We start from the raw sequence: 14442 nt of genomic DNA, 5'->3' as shown, positions 1-14442 counted from the left end.
ATTTGTGCTTTTTTGTGCTGTTTTGGATGTAATTCATGGTGCCTTGACAACATTACCATTCTAGTAGCTAATAAGTTACTTTTTTTGACATCCTTCATCTCGAACTGGACATGAAGTAAGTTTACCACTGAAGGAAATTAAAACTTTCACGGGCAAGCCTCACAAGTCTATGTAAATGACAAACACGAAAAAAAAAACCCAGATGTTCAAGGTAGTGTTATTTTTTTAATTCATGGCTGTAAAAGAGGCCTAACCATGAGAAAAGACAGCTGGAAGTATTAGGTCTGTAGATGATACAATGATTAGACATTTAATTGTAAGTGGTTCAGACAGAATACAAATCAGCATAGCGGTGAGATTACAAAAAAAAAAAAAGGAAAAGGTTGACTCAGATGAAAACCATGTAGCATGTTATCAGCACACTAAATAAAAATATGCTTCAAATTAAAGGGAGCGGTTACAGTCAGTCAGTTCAGGCTCTGAGCACCACGCAGGGCTCCTGGAGCGTGTGACGACTGACGCATGAAGGCTGAGGTCGAGTTAGCATTAAGGATTAGTTAGTTTTGCCTTTTGTAGACTTGTGACAACCCCCTTTTACTACATACAAGTTAGGAAGCGGTACATGGAGTGGCCTTGGTAGTAATGCCCTGCAACCTGAAACACAGTTTATTTGCAATCACACCTTTGAACAAACAGTAACAAAAAAAAAAAAAAAAATCTCCAGTGTACATTTTATCTCAACTGCAAATGGAAAATCACACAGGTAATCAGAGAAAAGGGAGTTTTATACGGGAAAATCCAGGTCGAGGGTTGTGAAGCGTCGTAACAGTGACATCGTCGTTTATGCGTTTTGTATTTTCTACCGTGAGAATCTAAATGCAACGAGTGGCATGAGTTCCCGACAGTGGTTGAAATAAACAACATCACAGTGCTCTCTCACGGCAAGTAATCACGGCTCTTTGTGAGAAAATAAGTCCTGAATGAAATGAAACGAAACGTGTAATCTCACACAACATTAAGCGTTTTCTGTCTTTCAAGAGAGAAATCGAGGGGCAAAACAAAGCAGAGCTCAAATATAAAATTTGTTTATACACATTCCTTCGTACTAAAGACTTAAAGCCAGTAGCGAATACATCATTAACCTTGGAATAATCCACAATCGCGAGGCTTGCGGACGCTTCCTGCAAAGGCTCACTCTGTGAACCAACATCAAAGCTTCAAAATAACATCCATCTGCATCCTTCAAGATAGATATTTGTCATGAATCTCATTTACGAAATGTTAAATCAAATATAAGCTCATCAAAGCACTAACCAACATACCTGTAAAGCCATGTCAAATGCTTGTGGGTATTTAAAAAAAAAAAAAAAAAAAGCCACACACAAAAACAAATCCAGTATGTGGCTGATTTAATCAAAATATTGAATAATGTACACATTAATTCAGGCTTTACATGACAGCATGATTAAATTATTCACTGAAAATATCCTACTGTAGTTCTCCTGGCCTGCTAACATGTAATTACATGGGTATGCAGCTTCAAGATTAAATTAGCATTATGATATTGGTAGTTTTCTGTCAATTAAATGAGAGCGCTTTCTGCATTCACTGTTTTTTTTTTTTTTTTAAAAGACACTTATTTTGATACAATCCCAATACATTCTAGTGGTTACAACAGTTTAGTAATACTCTTCTCTTAAAAAAGAACCATAACGAGGGCGATAAAACCTCATATTAAGTGTGAGTGTCTGCTGTAATAGACATGCATAAAAGGCCAGTAGAGGGGACAAGACAGGATGCATCACTCACAAATAAAAGCCTCTAATAATGAAAAACCTTTATGCAACCAATTTTTTTTTTTTTTTTTTTTTTTTTTTTACACTGTATACAAAATTGGCACACACTAATGAGGAAAAATAGGTTAATAAGCTCGCGACAAACCATATCAAAACAACAGAAAGCGTGTGTAACTGTGTTGGGAGGGAGCAATGACAGCAGACGAGAAGCAATAAAAAAAAAAAACTAAAAAAAAAAACGCGAAGAGGCAGAGGCCAGCCTTGAGGACCGATCCTACATTCTCCAATCTACGACTCTGTCTTCTTTTTGTTTTTCTTCAGGAAGGAAGGAGTGCGGAACTTCTTTTTCTTTTTGGAGGGCGATTTGCTGGGAGACTCGTCACCCTCCTGGTCACCGGTGTCAGCAGGATCCTCCCCGTCAGCGGCTTCTGCGGTGTCAGGGGCAGAGGCGGAGTCTTCGGCAGGAAGTGCTGGAGCATCAGAGGGGTCGTCGGGTGTTAGATCTGGAAGGGTCTGTCTCAGGGTGGCTGCGTCACTCTCATCCTTAAAGGTTTCCTCAGGCAAGGACTCTGGTGGTGGGGGGAGGTCAGAGAGAGTTATTGATCTCAGAGAGGAAAATGATGGATCAGTGCTCCTGAAGCTGCTGCTAGTCAACCACTGGACACACTGCAAAATCAATGTGCTTTTCTAGTTAACACAATGCTTCACCAAAAAGTGTCTTTTTCTTTTCCAGTACTCATAATGAGATGTTTTGATGTCACAAAGAAGTTTTAATCCCATCCTGCATCCCTTCTTTGTAACTCCAGAACGCAGACTGAGCCAGCTACATATATTTAGCTTGAAGCTAATGGCCAACAAAGGCTACAGCAGCAAAGCTTCTTTATTCGGCTTGACAGGAGCCTTGAGCACAAACAGCCGGTGCGTTCATTCAGTCTGGAAGTGTTATAGCGTGTTTGGCTTTAGAGCTGGATTGAAGATGTGCTTTTTAAAGGTTTTCTGTCGTTGTTTGTGATGTAGCACCATTAGCATCAAGCCAAATATACATGACTGGCTCTTTCTACATTCATAGACATGATGTAAGAGGGTTAAAAACAAAAACATCTTCGTGAGCTCCAATCACCTATTTGTAAGTACTTGAAGACAAAATTTAATTTTTGAGACAAATATTGCTTTATCGTCTCTTTAGAGACAACTTTTCACTACTAGCAACACTCCCACTAAGAAGCTCCTTCAGACACACTCGAATGAAACAAAACATCTGACAGCTGAACACACACCACGAGGCAAACCAGGCTTCTCCTACACTACATACATCCACCAAAAGCATTTTCTTTGGAACTCATTGTTTCTTTGTTTTTAATTTTTTTTTAACGAATGAAAAATAAGCAAGAAGGAAAGATTTGTTGTCTCTTTTTGACTATACTTATTCTCTTTTTGCCCAAGCTGTTGCTGTATTTGTTTTACCTTCATTTAAACAGGGAAATCTTAATGAGTGCAGTTCCCTTGCTCATATGCACCCTGTGTACAAACACACACACAAGAAAAGTACAACACAAAAAACATTGTAACGCTTTCAGAGGTTTTAATGAGAAAACCACACGAGTGAGCTTGCAAACACGATGGGATAAAAGTTAAAACTGGAATATCTCTCAAAAAGCAATCGGTTAAAATAGACGTTATTATTTTTTTTGCGTGTTAATCAACAAAACCAGCCAGACAGTCTTGACGAGAGAGTATTATTCAGTTAATGGGAGTGTTGAATCTAACTTAAGATCTTCCTGGAAATATGGAGTGTTTTGTTTTTGTTTGTTTTTTTAATTTCCAAAAATCCAGGTTTAAAACACGAAAAACAGTAATGTGTGTCTGACTTTCACAGACATTTTAAAGTAACCATGTATAAGAATGTGTATTTTAAATATGTGTTTATTTTTTAACGAAATAAAGGCACTTTCTTTACTGAACCTGCCCCCAAAAGTACAAGAAGCCAACTGGTAGTTCACAGTCTATTAATTCTCATTCTTGCAGCTGCTTTTATTGCAAAAGTGGATTAGAACTGTAAGAAAGTACAAGCATCTAAAAGAAAATGAAACTTTGCATTTTTGGAGCCGTTTATTTCTATCATAAGCATCTGAATCAGAGTTATATTGGACTGGAATAACTTTCTGATCCCATTGTGCTACAAATGCTACCTAGCTGCTCTGGGACATAGTAGCTTTAGCAACATGCTAATTTTTTTTTTTTTTTTGCATGACTACATGCCGACACAAACCTCTGTTCAGGGTTCATGCGTATTTATCCCGATAAATTTCGATGATTTTTTTTTTTCCCCATGATGAAAATCGAAGAAAAATTTCACAAGAAAATTCTCTGACATGTCTGTTTACACGTACAAGATAAAACTAGCAAAAACATTCAAAATGTACATTAATTAAAATCAAGAATTACAAGGACTGTGGGTCAAGATCAATATATACATCTATTTAAGGAAACTACCAATCACCAACAAGACATTTTCACAGTCAGTCCATCGTAACTGAACCACATACTTTAATTTTGCAGGTGTTTTAGAAGAAAATTTCCATTATCTTTCCTAAATCAATTTCTGGCTTCGTTATTTTCCAAAAACTTTTCAGGGCCGTTCCAGGACCTTTCCAGGGTTTTTTCAAGATTGTTTTAACCTCGTCTATTTTAAGTGTTTATTTTTCAGGTAATCAACTTGTGACATGTGATTTCGCTGAAATAAAATCTAACAGTGCAGTTTTAATCTCTATTGATGTTTTTATTTTTATTAAGAATGGTCCATGGTGATTGACGACCGTTCTTGGTGACCGGGTGGAAAAAAAAAAAAAAGCCAACCTCCCAGCAAAAAAGAGTTAAGAAGCAGTAGTGCAGAGCTAGATCCGGAGGGACGGTTTCATTAAACGCCCAGGATCAACGGCCCAAACAGCATCCAAAGCACTGCTCCAAGCTCACACTGTGCAGCCAGGTGCAAAACCCACTGCAGCTGTGTTCAGCCTGAACGTGGCTCTCACACGCAACACTGACTAGAGTCAAACACCATCCATCAAGACCTGAGAGAACACGGCGCATCAGTCTTCATCGTCTACCAGGACAGAGATAAGGCTGAACACACAGACAGATACGATGGAGACTAAACACCACACAGCCAAGCTTCAGGCTTCAACCATCATTCAATCTAAACCGACAGCGAATCTCAGCAAAGCCAACAGCAGGAAGATTGTTTGGAGAAGCCGCACTCAAAAAGTAAGGCACTGGTGTGTACCTGGTAAAGGACTCCTCTGTAAAACAAACAGCATTTTCAAATCATTACCTCAGTGAAAGGTCCATGAGAAAAACAGTCATATAACATTGATAAGAAGTAGATATGTGCAAGAGAGGTTGGTTAAGTCGATAGTGAGTTGTTGGCGGGGAGAGAAGAGAGGTTAACTACCGTAGGCAGGTTGTGAGGTTTACTTAAGAAATGTCCTCCACTTTCATTTAAACTGGTTTTAACATAGAGCTCAACAGTGGGGATCTGGAGGTGAACGGCCAATTGTCTTCTCCATGTAGGAGTTGATTGTCAGCTATGATGTCATCACTCACTCATGAGGGAGCAGGCGCTGAAACGATGGTATCTTCTCCTGCAGAATCATCGGACTCGTATGTTATCAACCTTGTTTTTAGAACAACAGGTTTCATGAAGCAGTAAGAAGCACTACAGCACCCACAATCCTGGTGCATCAGCGTGTCTGACTGCTGCACTTGTCACTGTCGGCCATTTTGAGTTTCACGCTATCTCCTCAGAGGAACCTGACTGTAGAAACATGGTCTGTTCCAACGAGAGACGCTGAATATTTTGCCATTATATGTATTTAATGGTCTCAGTGACAAATTACCCAGCAACAACAAAGGTTGCTTGATCCTTGATCACAAACGTCGCACTTTAAAAAATGTGGTCAGAAATACAGATTACAATGGATTAAGGGGATCATGGTTCCTGATACTGAAGATCGTTGTGAACATAATCTTTGATTTTTGCTTTTTCCTGTTATGTTGTTGCACCAATTCAAATACTTTATATCAAAACATTCTACACGCAAAGATTTGCTGAAACATTCATGGAGAAAAAGAAATGGGAAAAGTTCTTCCGGAACTGGAGCAGTCACTGTTGAGCCCTATGACTGAGGGGAAGAGGGCTGGGAATCAAAGGTCTTCCCATGAACACCGTTTGAACAAAGTTTGAATGGGAGCTGTATCAAGTTAACCTGTGGTGAATCAGGTGAGAGGGAGGAGCTCTGAAATAACCCCCATCAACCCAGTGAACGACTAAGAGAGCTGAGGGAAGACCGAGTGCACGGTCACAAACCCGGCGTATGGGTTAGTTCAGACAACAAAAGCTCTACAACTTCAGCCATGCACAGAAAACAGATCAACATATGAACACAGGCGTGGTGGTGGCGGGTAATTAGGAGGGTGGTAAGGCAGTTGGAACATACGTACTTACTATGGTAACAGGTACTCTTTTGTATTTCCATCTCCTGATTGTAATCGCAGCCACAAAGAAGAAAAAGCACAAGTAGAAACAAATGTCTATGCAGATCAAACCACAGGCACAGTGTTAAATTAAAAAAGGAAACAAAATGTGAAAAAGAAAATAAACACCAGAAGAAAAACAAAATCAAAAAGAATGGTTGGGAACCATTCTTATTAGACCCCGAACAGATGAAGAATGGAAGTGAGGGGGTAGAGGAGATACTGTACACAGAGAGACATGTTATATTACAACATTTCAGGTATTAGATTACACCTTTGATCCAAGCTACTCGTCCTCTTCCTCCCTCATGCTGACTTTAACTGTCGGCTGATTGGCATTAATAATGCCAGTTGCTATAGTAACAAAGGTACTTGTAATCAGAACTTCTTGGTTTTTAGGACAAGTTCTGGTATCATCGTGGATGATACCGGTGACAGAGGCGTAATCTAATAGTAATAAAGACCAAGAGGAAAAATTTAAAGTAGACTAACGTTTGAAATAGGGTCCATTTGTTAATGAAGCTTCATATTTATTTGTATCACTTCATCCTTTTCCTGATATTTAAGTTCAAATGACTCAGTGTTTTAAAAACCATCCACCTTCAGCATCCCGACACATTTCAGAGTGAAACAGGATATGGAGGCGGGACTTAACGGGAGGAACGTCATCTGAATGTTGGCATAAATAAACAGAGAATCATTGATGAAAATTAAGAGACTCGAGCGGCCACTCGTGTGAGCTCATGGCGTGCTCCTCGAAGGAAGCAGTCAACTACAAATCTGTATTTTTGACTAACAGGAAAAGGTTTGGTGAACACTCCAAGACGCAGCAATGCCCCTACCATGCTGGTGCTAGCTAACTAACCAATGATGCTGTGACCTTTGATGGTGGATATCAAGATATTACTTGTTGTTTAACACCTGCAGGAGCACATGTCATAGTCTGTTTTACAGGAAGAAAAGGGGGATTGAATTTTCATACACAGAAAGTGCTTGGGCATTTAAATAGTTGCATCTAACTTGGGGAGTGAGCTAAAAAGCAAAAAAACAAAGTGGCTCAGAGCTCTACACAGTATTTATTAAGAAAATGTGCCCATTGACAAAATATTTTATAATAATAATAATAATTTTTGCCAATTTCCCCACGGAGGGATGAATAAAGGTTTCTCTTAGCTTAAAGCACTTAACAATAAATCAACAATTTGACAACATATAAGAGGGGAAAAGGTGATTTCTGAAAGGTTACAGCCTTACATTTATAACATTTTTGGTTTTGTTAGGTGTTTTCCTAAGCTGGAGTGTGTTGAGCTCTCAGGGCCCCTGCAAAAAGACATCTTTGATTTCATCTCATCTTTATTTATCTAGTAACAAACTTACTTCAATGATAAAAAAAAAAACCTCTTGGCCTATTATTACAGAAGACACAGCAAAGCATTCGTAGTAGTATTATTAAAACACCAAATCATGATCAGACCCCATGACAGACAGCCAGATGGACGGGCATTCCCTCTGTAGACCCTAGAAAAGCTCAAAGGAACCCATGCGAAACCAGGCCAAGCCAGGCCAGGTTACGTGTGGCCGACGTACCTTCTTCTGGTCTGACTGGGGTGCTGGGGGGTGTGGAGGTGGGTTTCTGGCCTTTGGCTTCCTCCTCCTCCTCTTCAGGTTCTACTAGTTGCTCTTGATCTTAAAAAAAAAAAAAAAAAAAAAAAAATCAGCAGAAGTAGAACGGTAAGAATCTCTTCATCCAGAATAAATCCAGACTTGAGTTTTGATTGTACTCTGCGTTGTGTCAAGCAGAATCGTGAAGCATTATGATCAACAACACAAAGAAAATGGAGGAAAACACAAAGAGTCAAATCAGGGAGGAAGCCTTGAACAGACCAACCCTTTCAAATAAATCCCACTTAAAGTCACCTTTGTCCACCAGAGCCAAACAACCTGAGGCTACAACTAGTTTAATCAGTCAGAGGCACAGGAGGGAGACACCAACAGAGATATATCCAGGACAGGTTAACAGGAAAAAGGAGGACACCATTATTCAAGTGCACACAAGGGTCACTCTGATTGGATGACTGAGCTCAAGCACAGCCTACTAAGAGATGAGCAGAGATGGGTTTGAATTCCAAATGATCCTGCTTTTATTCTCAACATCCTCAGCTCCTTGTCCAATCAAACTGCAGGAAGATATATCATCTGCCAGAGCTCTGATGCCTTTGGACAAGGCATCAGAAAGAGGGGATGGGGGGAAAGGGGTCAAGCAAAGGCTTCGGAGATTAAATTATGGGTAGGGGGAGTACTTGCACATGGTAAAACAACAGCAGCAGACCCCCAGAGAGAGGAGAGGGCACAGCAGGCGGGGACCCCTGCGTCTCAGAGCAGCGTTATGTCATGTGACGGGCCGGGGCTGAGCAGGGGAGGAGGAAGCAGAGGGCCAGAATTTGGGCAGGCCTCCGCTTCATCTGCTGTACCTGGAGCCTTTTCTGCCTTAGCTGCCGGCTCCTTGCTGAGGGCTCGCACCACAGCGCAGTGGAACTCCTTATGTGGGGAATCCGGAGCTGAAAAAAACTCATCTGCAGTTGAAAAAACATCTGCAGGGTCGCTGGAAAGGCCAAGGGAACAGGAGCCCAGCTCAGAGGGTGGAGTGGTCAGAGTAGCAGCTGAAACCGGTGCTTTCTCTAAACTGGGAGTGTCCGCTGCAGACTGCAGAGGTTTGGAAACAGGGGCTTGCCCACTCAGTGTCGTTTCAGGCTTAGAACAGGGTACGCTGGGGTCTGATCCCTCCCTGCAATCGTCTTGTCCCTGCACTGTGAATCCATGAGTATGCGTGTATGTATGGAGAGAGAACATCACAGCCTGGCCACTCTGAGGACTAGCAGATTTTTTTCCACAAAGTCAGAAAGGATTTTTTTTTTTTCCCAAGGCATAAAACCTGTCCTGAAAACATTCAGTACATCATTAAAATTAATTGCATTCTTTGCTGTTCATTAGACCCAGTACTGATTCACAATACCACAATACACAAGAGCAGTGTTGCAGGGAATGTTGCAGCGGAATGAACTACTAGTTGCAAAGGTTACATGGAGTCTAAAAAAGATTCCCAATGTCAAATTTCCATATCATTGTCACTGTTGCTATTTTGCATGAGGAAGCCAAATGCCACAACTCTTGATCACACCAAGACTTTTACTTATATTCTTGGAACTTGATCAAATTTACAGAAATGGCAGGAAAAATTGGTGGTTTGCGTGAGCTAGCCATTCTGCTAAAAGGTTGATATCTCTGTCTCAGTGACGTCATACAGAGTGATGTCATCCTCTTTACCTTCAGTCCCTTTCTGTTTCTGCTCCACCTCCCTGCGATACTCATCCAGTTCCTGGTCGGTGAGTTTGGTGAAGGGGTTGGGACCCTGCTTGCTGACGATAACCTTGGGCTGGTACTCCTTTTCGATAATGGCCTTGGATGCAGTCACTAGCTCCCCCTGCAGGACACAGATGAGAGGATAAGGATGATCGCCGCTGCTGGTTCATACATGGGAGAAAAACAAAAAATGAACAACAATCGAATGTGCTTATCAGATTAGATGCTGCTTATTAAAGTAGTTTTCAGTTCAGCAGGAGCAGAGATGTCAGATTAATTATATGGTATCAAAGCACATGTTAGCGCTTAACAGGATGGCACGGGAAGCACATGATGTGAAGACAGGTTACGTCTCGCTCTTAGGATTTATTTCACACAACAGCACTGATGTTGCCATTGAGCCAACCGTGCATCAGCAGGCTTACTGGAAATCCCCCCACAACAGTGAAGCACCCAAAAATAACTGCAGTAAACTAGCATCCACAGCAGCAGGTAAACAGTTCGAATCAAGAATGCATGTGTTTTACTCAATAGAAAGAGCATCATCGGTGGATCTGCCTCTGTCTCTGCCCAACATTTAACAATCTGTTTAGAAACAGACAAACACGGAGCATGGCCTCATTCAAGCGCTAATATTCTAATAATATATGTGACGAGCCTGTCTGTGGGCTCAGGGGAACATTTGGAGGATGGTGTGAAGAGCAGGTGAATAATATTTGTGACTGGAGCTGGAAGTACCTTTCTAATTGATTTAGCAGGACTATAGGACCCCTCGGACACATCGAGGCCATCAATAGTGTCTGTACAGTCAGACAGAGGGGCGTCCTGCAATAGTAAACCCAGTGAGGAGGGGGAGGGCAGAACCCAGCTCTTAAACACCAACACATTCATATTAGCAGTCTGTCAAGCAGGCGTCAATATGTGCAGACAAACATACCAGCTTCTTCCATACATACAAAGGTGGAAAGAGCACGACTCAATTAAGCCCATTAGATTTGTTGGTGCTCAAAGTAAATAAATTTGTTCTGTATTTTAAAGTGAATGTGCTCATTTTTTTTTAGCGGACAGTCAGTGAAGCAATAAGGGCGCATTGCCTGGTTGATTAGTTACTTTCCACCTCTGTTTACCCCACCACCACCCAACAGTCGTGGAGAAAAGCATGCAACGAAAGATGGCTACAGGAAAAGATGCAGCTGTGAAAAGCATAGCAGGGCCATGCAGTGTGACGATGGACAGAACAGGGCGCTGTACAGTACACCTCAGTGTTTCTCAACCACTGAGCCGTGGCCCATGGATGGGCCGTACACCCTCTAGTGGGCCACAAAATGCTTTTGAGTTGAAGCTCTTTGTGAGGGGCAAATCAGTTTTTTCAGTGGAGTAGAAAATTAATCCAAAAAATATGCTTAAAAGTATGGGATATTTGAATAATCAAAATATTAGTTCTGTAAAATTCATTCTCAAACAGTCAATCTGAGATGCTCTGTTTAGTGAGCTAACAAGGAACGTTAGGTCGTGTTGTGCTCAACAATGGGAAATGGAGCACACCCATAAAATGCTGAAGCGACTTTTTTTTCCCCCATTGTATTTGTTTAATTTCAGAGCTGGTTGGAACTAATTAAAAAAAAAAAAATCGAAATTACTCTGCACAACTCTGTTCTACGTATGAACAAGTAGGGCTTGAAGTAGAAAAGACTGCAAACCCCTGGTAAATGGTTTATATGAAAGCAACGTCAGCACATAGCTGATGACCTGGGGGAAGTTTAAAGAAGCCTTCTTTTTATTTCCCCTCACATCCGGCTCCTCTTGGTGCTCGAGTTGAAGATGCAAAAAAGATTTCCAAGTGGAACTATTGAGCTACCCAGCATCCGGAGGACAAACATGCCAACTGCACTTATTTTCCTCACGTTTTGCCATTTTACCTCTCAAAAGAGGAATGCATGCACAGAAAACGTGCTTTTTGCTTCACCATATCAAAAACGGTGGCTGAAAGCCTGCAAAAGCTAACAGAAAACAGCCTAAATTGGGATGAAAAGGCCCCAAAAAAAATGGATAAAAACCACAAAGAGCAATGTATGAATATGGAGACAACCTGAGCTGGCAGCTTTTGAGAGCAGAGAGATGTTACCTCTCCCACAAACTACTCACCTGCCAGATTGACAATCTCTGTGGTCAAAGAATAATGTCACAGTTACAAAGTCACCCCTCCACTGGGAGACAACATGGCGGTTTGCTCTCTCTGATTCTGCTGGTGAAGTTAATCTTCGACAAACTGATGTCAGATCCAATTACAGCTGATACAATTTCTTTCATCAGTGTCCAGGACAACTTCACAAACAATATTCACACATTGCAGCATTTTGGTTCAAGGGGTCACTCCAGACCTGGACAGAATATATTATCCGAGTATCTTACATGTTTTACACGTGTACTGTATAGAAGGGCTGTGAGTCGGCGAAGATTTGAGTCGAGAGGTTCTCTCTGCCAGATTAGCATCCGTTCACACCCAAATTGAGATCTGTCCCTTGCATATTAGTGAAGATTGCAGTTATAACTGCATGATGATCCGCTGTTCAAAGTTGTAGAAATTAATATTCTGATTAATAGCACATGGGTGGCGAGAGGTGAAATAACTAATTCACGAGGAAATATCACAATAGCCACATTCTTTGTGTGCGGCGCTCTGCAGACGTGACAGTCGGCGTCGGCGTCAGACCTGTGTTTTCACCGAGTCTGCTGTACTCATGGCCATCAACAACAGAATACTTGTTTTCATTTCATTATTAATGGTAGTTTGAAAGTGGAGAGTTCTAACCAGAGAAGAGTGGCACTGCTTTGTTTGCCCTCATTCAGAGAGAGAATGGGGGCACCAGTAGATTTCAAATCTCCTCTCATATGCTTGTGACCGTTGTTTGGTTGGTTTTTCCAGCATTGTCGAACCATCATATTGAATATCCAAATCCTAGCGGACTTGGATACAGCCCTGCTGGGTATTTTCATCAATAAGAGACCAATATTCATCTCCAGGTCAGGATAGTTGCAGCAGGGAGGGATTTATGTGTTGAGTTCACAGACTGACCTGGTTGAAGGAGCGTTCTCCCACAGTACCAGCACACAGAACCTGAGACTGAGGTCCTGCCGTCTTAATGTCCTGCAGATTCTGCTCTCGGATCTACAACAAAACATTTCAATTATTCCAAGAACAATAAACACCTTCTACATCCAGGTCACACCAAAAACCACAGAGGAAAGAATACTATTGATGGGAAACCACTGATAAAAACTTTGGTACCTTATTCCTCATCTCCAGAACCTCTTTTGGGTTGGTGTTCAATGGGATGAACTGATTGGCTGCGGCAGCCTGGCGGATTCCATCTTCTTTTGTCCACTGTAAACGCGACAGAACGCATTAACGCAAACATAAATAGAACCGAAAAATGACATGAGAACTCAAGCACAAAACATATTCAGACAAAGTACTATGCAGGCTTCACAATACAGAATCATGCTGAACTGAAAAGGACAAAGTGAGATGACTGTAAAATGATTTGAATGCAACACGGGAACCAATGATGATGAAGCACATTTAAGGAAATATACACAGGGCACATTTAGACTTTAATGTAGCCTGAATGAATCAATCGTAGTATTTAATTAGCGTTAAATATAATTACTCAAATTCACTACATAATGCTGATTTATGCGGCTAATTTGGTCATTGGGTCTAATTTCCTGCACTCGTGAATAGTGTTTTTATGCTAAGATGATCAATAATGGCACGCTCCCTCGTGGGAATTCAAGACTGCAATGATGAATTGTAATTGTAATGATGTTGGGATCACACAGTGAGAATTTAGTAAAGTTACGCAGAACTAATGAGCAAAAAAATCAGTTGTATTCGTGTAAATGTTTCGGATCTATAGATAATTGTACTCATTTTCACAAAACAGCTAATGGTTGCATCCTGGGGCAAAAAAAAAAAAAAATATATATATATATATATATATATATATGTATGTATACACATACACACACACACAGTATATCCACTTTGCTATTCCCGTGAAAATAATGATTCACAATATCTGGTAAATAATAAAGTGTTCATCACTATGGAGGTGAGGGAAAGTTTAAGAGACTACATTTACAAATGTAAGACAAGGTCAAATTATCTTTTTTAAATGCTGCTTTACCATGGGGTCTAAAATTCATTAAGGGGCTACAGAGGTTTTATGAACATAATGGAAATGACTTTTATGATTTAATAATCTGTATCGCTAAGTTTTTGGGAAGAAGGTGAAAGACAACCATGACTACAGCCAAGTTCACACTTATGAAAACCCAATTGTCATCATCATTGATACAGCAGAATTAAAAACACAAAAAGAAAGCAACAAAATGAACTTGAAACCATCACGAAATGAAGAGAAAAAGTTGAAGAAGGGTGGGAGACGCGAAAGGTGGCGGGTGGGTGAGAAGTGAGGGTGAGGGAGTGTGAGAGATGAGAGGGTGGGAGACAATGAGGCTGGCTTACGAAGCGAGAGTGGCAGTGAGGGGTGAGCTGGCATCACCAAAGTCATTTTCCAGGCTGATACACAACAACAAGGACGACAGAGATAAGAGAGAAACACCCGAGGACACTCGCCCACGTTGGGACAAAAAGCCATTGTTGCAACGCTAAGAACGAAAAAGTGTATTTTTCCTGCAGAGGATGAAACCTTTCATTGTCTTGTTAAATAGCACTTGTTCCTTGTGA

At 40.9% G+C, this 14442-nt stretch overlaps 1 protein-coding gene across 5 annotated transcripts in view; it reads right to left on the bottom strand.

Annotated features, from left to right (window-relative positions):
* Window positions 1–205: 205 nt before the first annotated feature.
* The window catches only part of add1 (adducin 1 (alpha)), a 30049-nt gene continuing 15812 nt past the window's right edge, over window positions 206–14442 (bottom strand). For 2 of the 5 annotated variants that reach the window (XM_086186484.1, XM_086186481.1), the window contains exons 11-18: window positions 12979–13074; window positions 12766–12858; window positions 11835–11852; window positions 10428–10514; window positions 9654–9810; window positions 8801–9136; window positions 7917–8015; window positions 206–2365 (exon numbers count right to left, since the gene is read on the bottom strand). In XM_086186484.1, coding sequence (XP_086042610.1) covers window positions 2085–2365; window positions 7917–8015; window positions 8801–9136; window positions 9654–9810; window positions 10428–10514; window positions 11835–11852; window positions 12766–12858; window positions 12979–13074 — 1167 coding nt within the window. In that variant the 3' untranslated portion in view covers window positions 206–2084. The remainder of the gene's footprint in view (window positions 2366–7916; window positions 8016–8800; window positions 9137–9653; window positions 9811–10427; window positions 10515–11834; window positions 11853–12765; window positions 12859–12978; window positions 13075–14442) is intronic. The other 3 variants (XM_086186482.1, XM_086186483.1, XM_086186485.1) reach the window with 3 other exon arrangements.

This window comes from Aulostomus chinensis, chromosome 19 (assembly GCF_037954235.1).
Source record: "Aulostomus chinensis isolate RoL2024-O1b breed Wild chromosome 19, RoL_Achi_v1.0, whole genome shotgun sequence".
Taxonomy (NCBI): Eukaryota; Metazoa; Chordata; class Actinopteri; order Syngnathiformes; family Aulostomidae; genus Aulostomus; species Aulostomus chinensis.
The sequence above is the reverse complement of the archived record's forward strand: the minus strand, read 5'-3'. Positions and strand labels throughout refer to the sequence as shown.